The sequence below is a fragment of the Octopus bimaculoides genome, chromosome 22, assembly GCF_046866305.1.
Source record: "Octopus bimaculoides isolate indiv1 chromosome 22, ASM4686630v1, whole genome shotgun sequence".
NCBI classification, from domain to species: Eukaryota; Metazoa; Mollusca; class Cephalopoda; order Octopoda; family Octopodidae; genus Octopus; species Octopus bimaculoides.
The window spans coordinates 26,993,985-27,009,114 of NC_142949.1; the positions used below are offsets into that span (position 1 = coordinate 26,993,985).

Below are 15,130 nucleotides of genomic sequence, written 5' to 3' on the forward strand. Positions count from 1 at the left end.
CTTGGTAAACTGTAGTCCGATGATATTTTGGAATTAGAATTCCTTCTTCAGATCTTCTTAGCTGGAGTCTCTGCTATAAACTGTTATATAACAGTTTATAGCAGAGACTTCAGCAAATAAGATCTGAAGAAGGAATTCTAATTCCAAAATATCATCGGACTATGAATAACCAAGTTACAACAGGTATACAGTCCATTTTTTGTTCTATATTGCATTGTTATACATATGTATATATATATATATATGTATATATATATATATATATATATATATATATATATATATATATATATATATATATATATATATATATATACATACATGTATATATATATATATACATACATGTATATATATATATACATACATGTATATATATATATACATACATGTATATATATATATATATATATATATATATATATATATACATACATGTATATATATATATATACATACATGTATATATATATATATACATACATGTATATATATATATATACATACATGTATATATATATATACATACATGTATATATATATATACATACATGTATATATATATATACATACATGTATATATATATATATACATACATGTATATATATATATATACATACATGTATATATATATATACATACATGTATATATATATATACATACATGTATATATATATATACATGTATATATATATATATATATATACATGTATATATATATATACATACATGTATATATATATATATACATACATGTATATATATATATATATATATATATATATACATGTATATATATATATATATATATACATGTATATATATATATATATATATACATGTATATATATATATATATATATACATTTGTATATATATATATACATGTATATATATATATATATATATACATTTGTATATATATATATATATATACACACATACATGTATATATATACACACATACATGTATATATATATATATATATATATATATACATATACACACATACATGTATATATATATACATATATATGTATACATATATATATATATACACATACATGTATACATATACATATATATACATGTATACATATATATACATGTACATATATATATACATGTATACATATATATATATATACATACACACATATAAATACACACACACACACACACATATATATACACATACACACATATATATACACACATATATACACACACATATATACACATTCGCTCCTGCACTCTCATACGATTCCACATCGGCCCTCTTGAACACAACAAAGATGACAAGGATGGAGGCACGGATGTAGATGAAAGATGTTACCCCCATTTGGTAGACATACAAGAAAACAAAGAAGATTTAAGCAAGAGACCCGAGTGCAAGTGCCCCTACCACCATCAAAGTGAAAAACCGTGGAGGTGAAAAAGCCAAGAAAGAACAACTAAAAGGATCAAAAACAAAAGACGAAACAACCAAAGAAAGAAGTAAACCTGATTGCCCATATAACAAAAAAAGGATAAAAAGAGACAGCACACACGAATGTGCAAATTCTACTTGAAAGGTGTCTGCTGGCATGGTGAGGGAAGTGCAAGCTACCGTTTTGCACAGCAAAGACCCCACCACACAAACATGAAACAGGGTGGAAACCACCTGCCAAAAGGAAAGGACTATGCACCCCCTGCCCCAAAACAGATGCAGTGCGTGCTACAAACCAGTCTTATCAACATGTTGAAAGGGCAGCTGCTGAACAACAACCTTTTTTGTGCATGGCACAAAAGATTGTACAGCAACTGACCTGGCTACATCGATCTCACAGACAGGACTATCCCCAATACACAAGACCACCTCAGCAAATAGACCCAAGGTGCACACCACTGGCAACAAAACAGACATCACATTAGTGCTCTTACTGAACATCAGAGGACTGTTAACACTTAGTAACAGGATAAAAGTTCCCGTCCTGAGAGACCTTGTTGCATGCAATCAAGCCTTATGCATAGCACTTATGGAAACACACTTGAAACCAGATATAGCAAATGCAGAAATACACATACCGCAGTATGTTGTATTACGGACTGACAGAAAAGAAAGGAGTCATGGTGGAGTTGCTATGTACATCTGCTAAGACCTCACACCCCGGGTCCTTTTGTCATATTCAAATTCAGTATGTGATACAATAATTGTACATATAAAACAACTCAATGTAGTTATATGTACTACATGTTGCCCTCCAGATGCTCTGAATCACGCAGAGAAGTTTGAAGACTGCCTTACAAAAATAGAAGTTCTAGTGTACTTCTTATGGGATACTTCAATCTGCCCAATGTCTGATGACCTGAGGGCCTTTCTCCCCCAGGAATGGCACAATGTGAGCAAGGACAGGTGAAGTCCCTCCTGAATCTCATCAACACTTTGTACATGGAACAAATAGTATGCCAACCAACCAGAGCAGGTAACATACTGGATCTCTGCTTCACAAATAATATGGATCTCATCCATAATGTGAAAGTGACACCAACGCTACTCTCGGATCACAACGTGGTAGAGCTGACCATGTACAGACCAAAGGAAACCATGGACATATAGCCTACAAGATATTCTCAAAATCTTTCCAGCTTGAACTTCCATAACACAAACTGGAAACAAATTGAGAAAGAGATCTTCAAACAAAACTGGCCTAAGTGTCTCTCCTCACTGGACATCGACATGAAACTTCAACAATTCATGTCTGTAATGCAAGCCATATGCTACAAATGTGTCCTGGAGAGAAAGGCCACTGTACACAAGAACAAAATCCCCAGGGAGAGGAAAATTCTTATGGGACAGCATACAAAAATTTCAAACCGCCTAAACAAACAAATTGAAAGCAGTGAAAAGTCCTGCCTGAAAATACAATTGCTGGAGATTGAAAAAATCTGCAACTCTCCCATCAAAAAGAAAGGGCAGATAAAGAAGCCTGGGCTATAGACAATATAAAATCTAACCCCAGAGCCTTCTACAAGTTTGCCAAAGAAACAGCTTGAGTGCACTGCAGAATAGGGCCACTCCTTGAAAAAGATGGTTCACTCATAGGAAACCCAAGGAGGATAAGTGAAATAGTAAATGAGCAATTCAAAAGTATTTTCACTCCACCCCTAGGACACTTGGAAGTCAGCAATCCAACTGACTTTTTTACCACTACAGATATATAAACAGAGGCAGTGATGATCGATTACATCGATATAAAGGAAGACGATGTAATAAGGGCTATAGATGAAATGAACCCAAACTCAGCTACTGGCTGATTATATATATATATATATACATATATACATATACATATATATATATATATATATATATATATATATATATATATATATAATCAGATTATATTTAGTAATTAGTTTACTAATGGAAATATGACAGTTTAAGCATCCCGTGTTTAATTATTGAGATACCATAGCAGCAATTGAAGTTTCTCCTATGTTTTAGTAGTTTTTGTGATATCCTGGCAGTAATTCAAGTACAACCAGCTGTCACTTGTGATGGAATATGGCTTGGAAACATGTGCCATAGTTTCGCTAACTGTTTAAGGTACCTCTATAATTTCTAGCAGACATAGGACACTATCTCGATTCCCACCTCAACACAGTGGAATATCCAGGATGTGACAACTGGAGAGAGAGAGAGAGAGAGAGAGAGTGAGTGAGTGAGATATGAGTTGTTTTTTTTTTCTAATAGGCAGTTGGTATTTAATTATAGCTCAGTGGAATGTGAAGGTTGAGGCCTTAGTGCTGTTTGGTTTGATTTCCGGACCAGATAGCATTTGTCTCTGAGTAGTTGCTCCTGGTTGTTTAGTTGAAAGTGAGTACCAACCAAGTACTGGTGCTGCTCTCTCTCTCACTCTTTCTCGTCCTCTTTTCCCCCCTCTCTACATCCCCTTCCCTCCCAATTTTTCACTCCCTTTCTGGGTGTTCTCATTCTCCCCTCCTGAGTGTTCCATGGAATCAAATGTGGGAGAGCCAAGTGAGTGGTGTGTGTTGGCACTCCGTTGCTTATGATGTTGAGGGTTCCAGTTGATCCGATCAACGGAACAGCCTGCTCGTTAAATTAACGTGCAAGTGGCTGAGCACTCCACAGACACGTGTACCCTTAACGTAGTTCTCGGGGATATTCAGCATGACACAGTGTGACAAGGCTGGCCCTTTGAATTACAGGCACAACAGAAACAGGAAGAAAGAGTGAGAGAAAGTTGTGGTGGAAGAGTACAGCAGGGTTCACCACCATCCCCTGCCGGAGCCTCATGGAGCTTTGGGTGTTTTCGCTCAATAAACACTCACAACACCCGGTCTGAGAATCGAAACCGTGATCCTATGATCGTGAGTCCACTGCCCTAACCACTGGGCCATTGCGCCTCCACTCACAACTACCATAGACACCTAAAAACAACGAAACAAAAACATGACCCCTGTTTTCTCAAGTCCTGCTTCACCAAGTGACCAGAAATTAAAACAAACAATCAAAACCCAATAAAAACTGAGGCCCTAATATTTTCCTAGTTGAATATGGTGGATCTGGAGATGGAGGAAATGAGGCTTATGGGATGCAAGCATCAAGCTCTCACACATCACTAACAACCACATGGCTTTTAAAGTTCAACAGTATATGTACAGGCATGGCTCTGTAGTTAAGATGCCTGCTTTGCAACCCTGTGGTTTCGGGTTCAGTCCCACTGTATGGCATATTAGGCAAGTGTTTTCTAATATAGCTCTGGGTTGACTAATACCTTGTTAGTAAATTTGTTAGATAGAAACTGTGTGGAAATCTGCTGTGTGTGTATGTGTGTGTGTATAATGTTGGTTTGTTTACATCCTCGTAACTTTGTGATTTGATAAAAGGGACCAACAGAATAAATACCGGACTTTAAAAAATACAGGTATTGATTTGACTGAGCCAGGGGTTCTTAACCAGGGTCCATTTGACCCTTGGGGGTTTATATAAGATTTATTTGTTAAAATTTATCTATGAGGCGTAGGAGTGGCTGTGTGGTAAGTAGCTTGCTTACCAACCACATGGTTCCGGGTTCAGTCCCACTGCATGGCACCTTGGGCAAGTGTCTTCTACTGTAGCCTTGGGCCGAGCAAAGTCCTATGAGTGGATTTGGTAGACGGAAACTGAAAGAAGCCCGTCGTATATATGTATATATATATGTACGTGTGTATGTTTGTGTGTCTGTGTTTGTCCCCCCCAACATCGCTTGGCAACCGATGCTGGTGTGTTTATGTCCCTGTAAATTAGTGGGTCGGCAAAAGAGACTGATAGAATAAGTACTAGGGTTACAAAGAATAAATCCTGGGGGTCGATTTGCTCGACTAAAGGTGGTGCTCCAGCATGGCCACACTCAAATGACTGAAACAAGTAAAAGAGTAAAGAGTAATAAATTGATTTATACTTCTGCTATACACAAAATATTTTGACAATGTTTTATATAATACCTAATAATATTTAATTTTAAGGTGGTGAGCTTGGACAGTCATTAGAATGCTGGGCAAAATGCTTAGCAGTATTTCGCTTGTCTTTATGTTCTGAGTTCAAATTCCACTGAGGTCGACTTTGTCATTCATTCTTTTGGGGTTGATAAATTAAGTACCAGTCAAATACTGGGGTCAATGCGATCGACTCCCCCCCCACTCCTCACCACAAATTTCAGGCCTTGTGTCTGTAGTAGAAAAGAATATTTAATTATAAAAATACAAGATTTTAAAAATATGGAATGGCTCTGAGGGTCCACCCATGTAAAATAGGAATGAAAGGGGTCCATAGGTATAAAATGGTTGAGAAGCACTGGACTAAACCCTTCAAGGCGGTGCCCCAGCATGGCCGCAGTCAGATGCCTGAAACAAATAAAAGATAAATGCAGTTTATTAAATGCTTTTTAAGTTCTTGAACATGTGAGAGAGCCTATTGCATACTATCACAATCTATAACATGAACACCTCTTACTATCACAGTGACCTAAAAAAATGTCAGAGCATACGAGGGGGGCAAAAGAAAATAGAGGAGGATCAGTTAATTATGATTCTGTTCAACATGTTTCCCTCTCAGATTCACACACTTATTGCAGTGACCCCTCAGTCTTTCTAAGCCCTGTAAAAGAACTTGGAAGTTTAGGCCTCCAACCAGGCCTTTCACGATACCTTTAAAGCCAGGAACTTTTCAGCACCCCAGCGTGTATACCTCACACAATCACACAGTATAGCTTGACATGACACACACACACACTCCTGTTACAGTCACATAGAACTTAAAAAAACCAGAGCTCAGAAAATACCTGGTACAGTTTTCGGACTTCCTTTATTCGATATGCCCTTTCGTCTTTTTAAGAAGGCAGAATGTATATTGAGAGAGGTTTAGCTACGATATCGTGTGACTAATTAGAAGTTTTGCTCTCTTCCAGTGTATATAGTGTTTATTTTGGTATTATACAAACCTGGTATTGTGTGATCACTAGCAGGTATGTACGTATATTTTGCTTTACAGTGAACTTGAAAAACAGGATGTATGAGATGGGATGGTTATGTTGGAACATATCTCACCCTACTATCTTGAAAAAAGCCATAAAGTTCATATTGAAGTCTAGACTAAGTTGTATATATATATATGTATGTATGTATAAGTTCAAAAAAGGAAAACGACAAAAAAACAACGTGAGGACGTGATACAGATTGTGTTACTGGACACTCGGGAAAGGAAAGAAAGAGAAGTTGATGTTTCGAGCGGAGCTCTTCGTCGGAAACATAGGAAAGTCCAAAGACGGGAAAAACGGAGGAAGAAAAAATCGCCAACGATATCCACGAGGTTACATTGTATGTATATGTATATATATATATATATATATATATATATATTACCTGGGCATAGCGATACTAATATCCTGGTGTTAGAACTCTGTATACATATGCTTCAGAATAAAATGTTGTTCAAGTACAGATTTTTGAAGCTCCATGGAAGCTTTAGTAATGCACATGCACTCAGCTCTGTGTGCACTGCATCTTGCAGCAGAAACACCTGTGAGCTAATGAAATTCATTGCATAATTTCCTGTTCCTTTAATTTCATAAGAAACATGTGAGAGTGTTCATGTTTAGAATATATCTGATCAAAATCTGCTGGATCAAGGCAGACATGGAACAATTCAACTTCTCTGGTCGACATTAACACCCCCACCCCCAATAGGGGCCTTAACTCCCACATTTTTCAGCTCCATGAGCTCCATTTTCCAGGAGCAAAATCCTTTTTACAGGGTCCATAACACAGGAATTTTGGAATGTGCTCATAAATATCAGATATATAAAGATGAGAATGTGTGTCTGTGTGAATCTCTAAAACTCGAGAACTACACAACCAATTTCATTCCAAATTAACACATGCCTTACTTAGGGTCCATGTAGTGTCTTAGGCCAAAAATTTTTTTAACTTCTTGCATAGTTCGAGCAACAGTGGAGGCGCAATGGCCCAGTGATTAGGACAAGGGACTCGCGGTCATAGGATCACGGTTTCGATTCCCAGACCGGGCGTTGTGAGTGTTTATTGAGCGAAAATGCCTAAAGCTCCACGAGGCTCCGGCAGGGGATGGTGGCGAACCCTGCTGTACTCTTTCACCACAACTTTCTCTCACTGTTTCTTCCTGTTTCTGTTGTGCCTGTAATTCAAAGGGCCGGCCTTGTCACACTGTGTCACGCTGAATATCCCCGAGAACTACGTTAAGGGTACACGTGTCTGTGGAGTGCTCAGCCACTTGCACGTTAATTTCACGAGCAGGCTGTTCCGTTGATCGGATCAACTGGAACCCTCGACGTCGTAAGCGAATGAGTGCCAACAAAAGTTTGAGCAACAAAACGAGAGAAGGGTTGAAGGGAAATTGTTAGAACAGCTTCATGTTGTGGTAGATCAACATCATCGTCAACATCCATTTGCCGTGCCAGCATGAGTTGGACAGTTTGACAAGAGCTGGCTGTGGCCGGAGAGCTGCACCAGGCTCCAGTTGTTTGTTTTGGCATTGTTTCTATGGAAGGATGCCCTTCCTAATACCAACCGCTTTACAGAACTTACTGGGTGCTTTATACATGGCACAAGCATGGCTGCCTTTTACATAGCACCAATACAGGTGCTTTTTTACGTGGCACCAAAACGGGTGCTTTTTTACGTGGCACCATGATGTTGTGAGAGTTTTTTTGTGTCCTGTTTGATAAACGGTAAAATCTAATATGTTTCTATTCTATCTTTCCAGTATTACTTCAACATGGTGCTGACCCTACTATCAGAAACACAGATGGCAAGACTCCTCTTGACCTGGCTCATGCTTCAGCTAAAAATGTTTTAACAGGTGAGTTAATCTGTTCTTCGTTAAACCTTCACAGACTAATGTCAGTGGTTTCTGGGCAGTTTTGGCTGGTTGTGGAAATATTGTGTGTGTGTCTATATATATATATATATATATATATATATAACGCACATACACATACACACAGAGAGGGTGTGATGAGTAAATTGCCATTTTATATTTTTAATTTCATGCATGCACATTGTTTTGGATTTTGTTGACTACACAGTATGGTAGGGGCAGTTGGGCACCGTCTGTGAGAAAAACAGCACCATGATGCAATTCACTTTGCCAGAAATTTGGAAACAACATGCTGCACTGCTTGGCATTTGCACTGGAAGCTCCAATATGAACAATTCAGTGTGTTTCGGTGTCAATCTGAGAACTGCAGAGGATTCAGAAAGAGTTAGATGAGTCTAATGGTGTTAGATGAGTCTAATGGTGTTAGATGACTCATAAGAAACCCATTTAAAATACATTTCATATGAGACAACCTAATATAAGCAATAATTATAACAATACAGAATATAGACGGGTACATCCTGAAAATTTATTTCCTTTTATTTTACAATGCCATACAGCATACTTTTATGGTTACAATGGCCTTCATGTGTTTCCTTTGCGCATAGTATGGGCAGTTGCCGATGCAACTGGGCATAATTTTCTCTAGTTTCGTTTGGAGTATTCCAATAAGCTTGGCTTGAAGAGAACTGAATACAGTTAGTTGTTTATTGGTTAGGGTTTGTGTGGTGGAAGTGGTGTGGAGAGGTTGTTTTGAATCTGATCTGTTTGTAAACTTGTGTCGTTGACCTCGACTTCACATCAGTTACTGGCCAAAGTCAGGATTCTGTTTAATTGGGTCAAAGTTTATGTTACTGTTTTGGCAGGCTTCTTTGTATCGTATTAGATGGGTACTTAATAAGCTTACTTTCAAGTGTAGTTCTTGTAATGTATTTTATTTTAGGGTGGTCCACTTAGGTATGTGTGTGTGTGTGTTTGTAAGTAGTCTGATTCACAGAAGTCTATTGTTTTGAAAGGTTTGTAAGCTGCTGTATTTCAAGGCATACAAAATGCACATTTCTGCCCCCCAAAAATGTCTCAAAAAATTACCCCTATATGCAAATTTGCTTTAACTTTTCACCGTGTAAACCTGCCTGATGCAGCCCAAATAGTCCATCTGTTTTATGTTCAAACTAGCCAAATACGACTTCTCACACCTACCCTACAATGTCATAAAAATAATCACATCATGGAAATCTTGAAGCTATGAGATGATGTATGATTAATTCAAGACAAATGTGAATAAATAAGCTTTACGTTTGACAGAGACGACACATAGCTCAATAGTTAGAGCGTTGGGTTCACAATAATGGGTTCAATTCCCAGACTGGGCTGTGTGTTGTGTTCTTGAGCAAGACACTTTATTTCACGTTACTCCAGTTAACTCAGCTGTAGAAATGAGTTGCAATGTCACTGGTGCCAAGCTGTATCAGCCTTTGCCTTTCCCATGGATAGCATCAGTGGCACAGAGAGGGGAGGCTGGTATGCATGGACAACTGCTGGTCTTCCATAAAAAAACCTTGCCTGGACTTGTACCTTGGAGGGGGAACTTTCTAGGTGCAATCCATGGTCGTTCATGACTGAAAAGGGTCTTTTCCCTTTACATTTGACAGAGTAATCTGGATGCTAAAAGGTTAAATACTGATCTAAAATTTTGGTACAAAGCCCGCAGTTTTAGCGGGAGGCAGTTAGTTGATTACAGTGACTCCCAGTGCTCTATTGGTACTTATTTTATCGACCCCGCCTCATCTGAAAGTATGAAACCTAAAGTCTACCTTGGTGGCATTTGAACCCTGAATGTAAAGACGGCTGAAATACTGCTAAGCCTTTTGTCTTGTGTGCTAATGTTTCTGCCAACTTACCACCTTAGTTGCTTTCAATGTTACATTCTTTAAAGGCAGCTGGCAGAATTGTTAGCATGCTGTATAAAATGCTTAGTGGCATTTCGTCTGTCTCAGTGTTCTGAGTTCAAATGCTGCTGAGGCCAACTTTGCTTTTTATCCTTTTGGTGGGGGGTCGATAAAAATAAGTACCAGCTGAGTATTGGGGGGTCAATGTAATCGACTTGCCCCATCCCCTGAATTTGCTGGCCTCATGCCAAAATTTGGAACCAATATTTATATTAAGGCACTAATGAAAACCATTTGTTCCCGAATATGTGCTGCTGAAATTGGGGTGCATCTAATGTGCCTGCGAGTCTTTTATGCCACTGAATACGGTAATAGTGGTCTGTAATAGGGGTTTGGTATCTGGTAAACTGGGCTGCATACACTGTACTGTGTATGCGGTACTGTGTACACATAATAGTAGACGCAATACGTCACATGGTGTTTATCTCTTTCTTGTATTTTTGGGTTATTGTATCCTCTTGTGGTGTGTAAAAATGTATTGATTTCTTCCTCTGGCACAACATCACACATTTTTTGATGGGAGCAATTTATAGTCAATGGAATCAATATATTTTATTGATTCTGTAGAGATGAAAGTCGAAGTCTACTCTGGGTGGTGGTATTGTAATTGAGAATGGTACAAAAGCGGAGTAAATGCTGCAAGAAGACCATTTTGTAGTCTGGTGCATTACCATTTAAACCTTTTGTTACCATATTTCAGTTGATATATATATACTGTGTTTCAATTAATTCTAGAAAAAAATGAAGAATTTGGTAAAATAACTTGGTCAGTTTTAAGCTAGTGCTTAGAGCATAAATTAACAAGAAAGTTGGATGGAAGATTTTAATGTAGACCATTTTCAAACAAGAACTTTGTATCACGGGCGGCTTGGCATCAAGAGTTAAACTCATCTATTTAAAATGCTTACATAGGCACAGGAGTGGTTCTGTGGTAAGTAGCTTGCTTACCAGCCACATGGTTCCGAGTTCAGTCCTACTGCATGGCACCTTAGGCAAGTGTCTTGTACTATAGTGCCAGGCTGACCAAAGCCTTGTGACTGGATTTGGTAGATGGAAACTGAGAGAGACCTGTTGTGTGTGTGTGTGTGTGTGTGTGTGTGTGTGTGTGTGTGTGTGTGTGGACATTACAATAATGGTGAAGGTGATAGTGGTGATGTTAATGATGTTGATGGTGGTGATGATGATGGTGATGTTACCTCTCTTGCTGACTGTGTTTTGTGTGCAGATAAAGTGAAATGTCAATGCCACTTCGGTTCCCGTGGTTACTGTGTAGCAGCAGATTTATCAAGTCCCAGTTGTTAGTTACAATTGCTATATTAAGCAGATGTAAGTTTGTCTTCTGGATAAAATGTTAACGTTCACAGATAATCTCACACTTTTACACAAACACTCACTCACTAACTCACTCACTCACTCACTAACTCACTCACTCACTCACTCACTCACTCACTCTCTATCATGGCTGATAAGTCTTCCTTAGTCAAAAGATGTCACCTTGGAGGAAAGAACTTGTATTGGATATTGTAGCTCTATATACATAATACCTGAAATGTAAGAGGGGACAGCCATAGCCAGAATGCCCTTTATCAGGGGTCTGTTTGATCAGGGCTGATCTAGGGTCTACAAGACAACGATAAGACTCAAAATATAATACCTCCCAAAACCCTGAAGTGTGAAGGTGTGTGGCCTTGTAGTTAGGGTGTTGCCTTCATAATAGCAAGATAGTGATTTCAATTCCCAGACCAGGTAGGTCATTGTGTTCTTGAACAAAACAATTCATTTCACATTACTCCAGTTCACTTAGCTGTAAATGAACAACTGGATGAGGGGAGGGCATTGTGCTTTTGGTTACTTATATGCCATGGAGACCAGGTAAGCTGGTCCTACGAGTCCTAGGACTTGATGGCAATGTCCTGGGGATTCATATTGGTGGTGAAAGCCCTGAAATGTTTATGAGGGCGTAGTGTAGACTCCAGTTTCTGGTTGTGAAGCAAGTGAGAAAAAAAAAAAAATCCTCCTGGATATGGCCTCAGTCCATTGTATCTTTTGTACATGATTTGGCACTTAATACCTAATGGTTAAACGAACAAGAGGGCAGTGTGAAATAAGTGTTTCACCCCATGAAAACAAAAGTTTCTGCTGCAGATTTGAACCCATGAAACTTGCCATCATTAAGCAAGGAGACTGATACCTTCTTGAGACACTGTGCCTTGTTTATGTCTGCAACAACAACGCGAGTTCCACCAGCTTATAAAAGTGTCACTACACGATTGTCTGATCTAGTAGAAATAGCAGCCGAATTGCTCTCAAACCACACAGTACTGCAGTGGTTTCTGTTTTGACTTTCTAGTGTATTGAAAATTGAATAAAAAATGTATTTTGCATGGAAAGCTTTTTTTGTTTCTTTTAAGAAAAAACTGTATTAAAGGTAAAAGCTTGATGGAATAAAATTGTTACCGGCTTTGTTTATTAATCATATTTGTGAATAAGTAAAGCCCCCTCACTGTGGTCATTGCACCTAGAAATTCCCCTCTGAGGCACAAGTCCGGGCAAGGTTGTTTTATGGAAGAACCAGCAGTCATCCATGCATACCATCCTCCTGTCTCCATGCCACCGATGTTATCCAACTGAAAGGCAAAGGGGCCGATACAGCTTGGCACCAGTGATATCACAATTCATTTCTACAGCTGAGTGAACTGGAGTAACGTGAAGTAAAGTGTCTTGCTTGAAAACACAACACACAACCTGGCATGGGATTGAACTCACTACCTCATGATTGTGAGCCTGATGCTCTAATCACTGAGCCATGTGCCTAGTGAATAACAGAATTATGAATAACAGGGTTGCCATTGGACATTCTAACTAATGTTACTCCTTTATTGCCATACTTATTTTGAAATGCATGGCCTTTGGTTCAGTTAATATTGAAAATGATAAATTTACTAAAAACTTTGTACTAAGCTGGTATTTGAAACCTAAATTAAAATAAAATTTCGATGGAAGGTTTGTTTTAATCCTTGAAGTTTGTATCCAAGAACCAGGGCAGGCTCCCTCGCCCATCTCTCTCTCCTTTACATTCAAACTGTTTCATTCTTACTCTCACAGGAGAATACAAAAAAGATGAACTGCTTGAATCTGCTCGGAGTGGAAATGAAGAGAAGCTGATGTCTTTACTCACCCCACTTAATGTCAATTGTCACGCCAGTGATGGACGAAAGGTAAGAAGCTGTTCCTCTCTCATTGCCCCCTTATTTTATTTATTTTATTCTTTTGTAGTGATTTAAGGTGGAGGCGCAATGGCCCAGTGGTTAGGGCAGCGGACTTGTGGTCATAGGATCGCGGTTTCGATTCCCAGACCTGGCGTTGTGAGTGTTTATTGAGCGAAAAACACCTAAAAGCTCCACGAGGCTCCAGCAGGGGACGGTGGCGAACCCTGCTGTACTCTTTCACCACAACTTTCTCTCACTCTTACTTCCTGTTTCTGTTGTGCCTGTAATTTAAAGGGTCAGCCTTGTCACACTGTGTCACGCTGAATATTCCCGAGAACTACGTTAAGGGTACACGTGTCTGTGGAGTGCTCAGCCACTTGCACGTTAATTTCACGAGCAGGCTGTTCCGTTGATCGGATCAACTGGAACCCTTGACGTCGTAAGCGACGGAGTGCCAACAACAACAACAGTGATTTAAGTCAGAGGAGAAAGGGCAGTGCCAGTCGTGCTGTAAGACTTTTGGGACTTGTGACATAGAGAGGAAGGAACCAGCACCACATGTTTCGTTACATAGAGATCTTGAGTTAATCTCTTTTATCTTTTACTTGTTTCAGTCATTAGACTGTGGCCATACTGGGGCACCATCTCGAAGAGTTTTTACTTAAATGAATCGACCCCAGTACTTTTTTGTTTTTAATTCTGGTACTTATTCTGTCATTGTTTTGCTGAACTGCTAAGTCAATGGGGCATAAACACACCAATACTGGTTGTCAAGTGGTGGTGCTGGTGGACGTGTACTCACACACACACACACACACACACACACACACACACACACACACACACAATGGGATTCTTTCAGTTTCCTTGTACCAAATCCACTCAGAGCTTTGGTTGCTCCAAGGCTATAGTAGAAGACACTTGCCCAAAGTGCCATGCAGAAGGATTGAACTCTGAACCATGTGGTTACAGAGCAAACTTCTTAACCACACAGCTGTACCTAGACTTGAGTTCTACACTGAGCATTTGCAACAGAGTGGAATGCCATTCAAGGTACCCAGGCGATGGTGGTGCCACCTCCCACCCCTCCTCGAGTTATCGATTATGTTTCATCATCATCATCATCATCGTTTAGCGTCTGCTTTCCATGCTAGCATAGGTTGGACTATTTGACTGAGGACTGGCAAGCCAGAAGCCAATCTGATCTGGCAGAGTTTCTACAGCTGGATGCCCTTCCTAACGCCAGCCACTCCGAGAGTGTAGTGGGTGCTCTTACATGCCACCGGCACGAGGGCCAACCCAAGATCTTGTACAGTGCATTGGATGGGCTTCAGCACCTTCTCCATGTAACCTGTTTCACTGTCAAAGGCTTGGGTTGTCTTGAGGCTGGTAGCAGACACTTGTCCAATCTACCATGCAGTAGGATTGAACCGGGGAACGTAATTATTAAGCAGGTTTCTTAACCACACTAGTATGCCTCTCCCTCCCATCCCTCTTTCTCTCTCCTCTGTTTCCGTCTTCTCTCTCTTGTCTCTCCCCCAGTCTCTGTAACCCATCCATTCCATAAACTT

At 39.2% G+C, this 15,130-nt stretch overlaps 1 protein-coding gene across 1 annotated transcript in view; it reads left to right on the forward strand.

Annotated features, from left to right (window-relative positions):
- LOC106878247 (poly [ADP-ribose] polymerase tankyrase-1) overlaps window positions 1–15,130 on the forward strand; it is a 96,371-nt gene that overhangs the window by 40,981 nt on the left and 40,260 nt on the right. Inside the window, exons 3-4 of the mRNA XM_089339940.1 lie at window positions 8,288–8,383; window positions 13,456–13,568. Coding sequence (XP_089196066.1) covers window positions 8,288–8,383; window positions 13,456–13,568 — 209 coding nt within the window. The remainder of the gene's footprint in view (window positions 1–8,287; window positions 8,384–13,455; window positions 13,569–15,130) is intronic.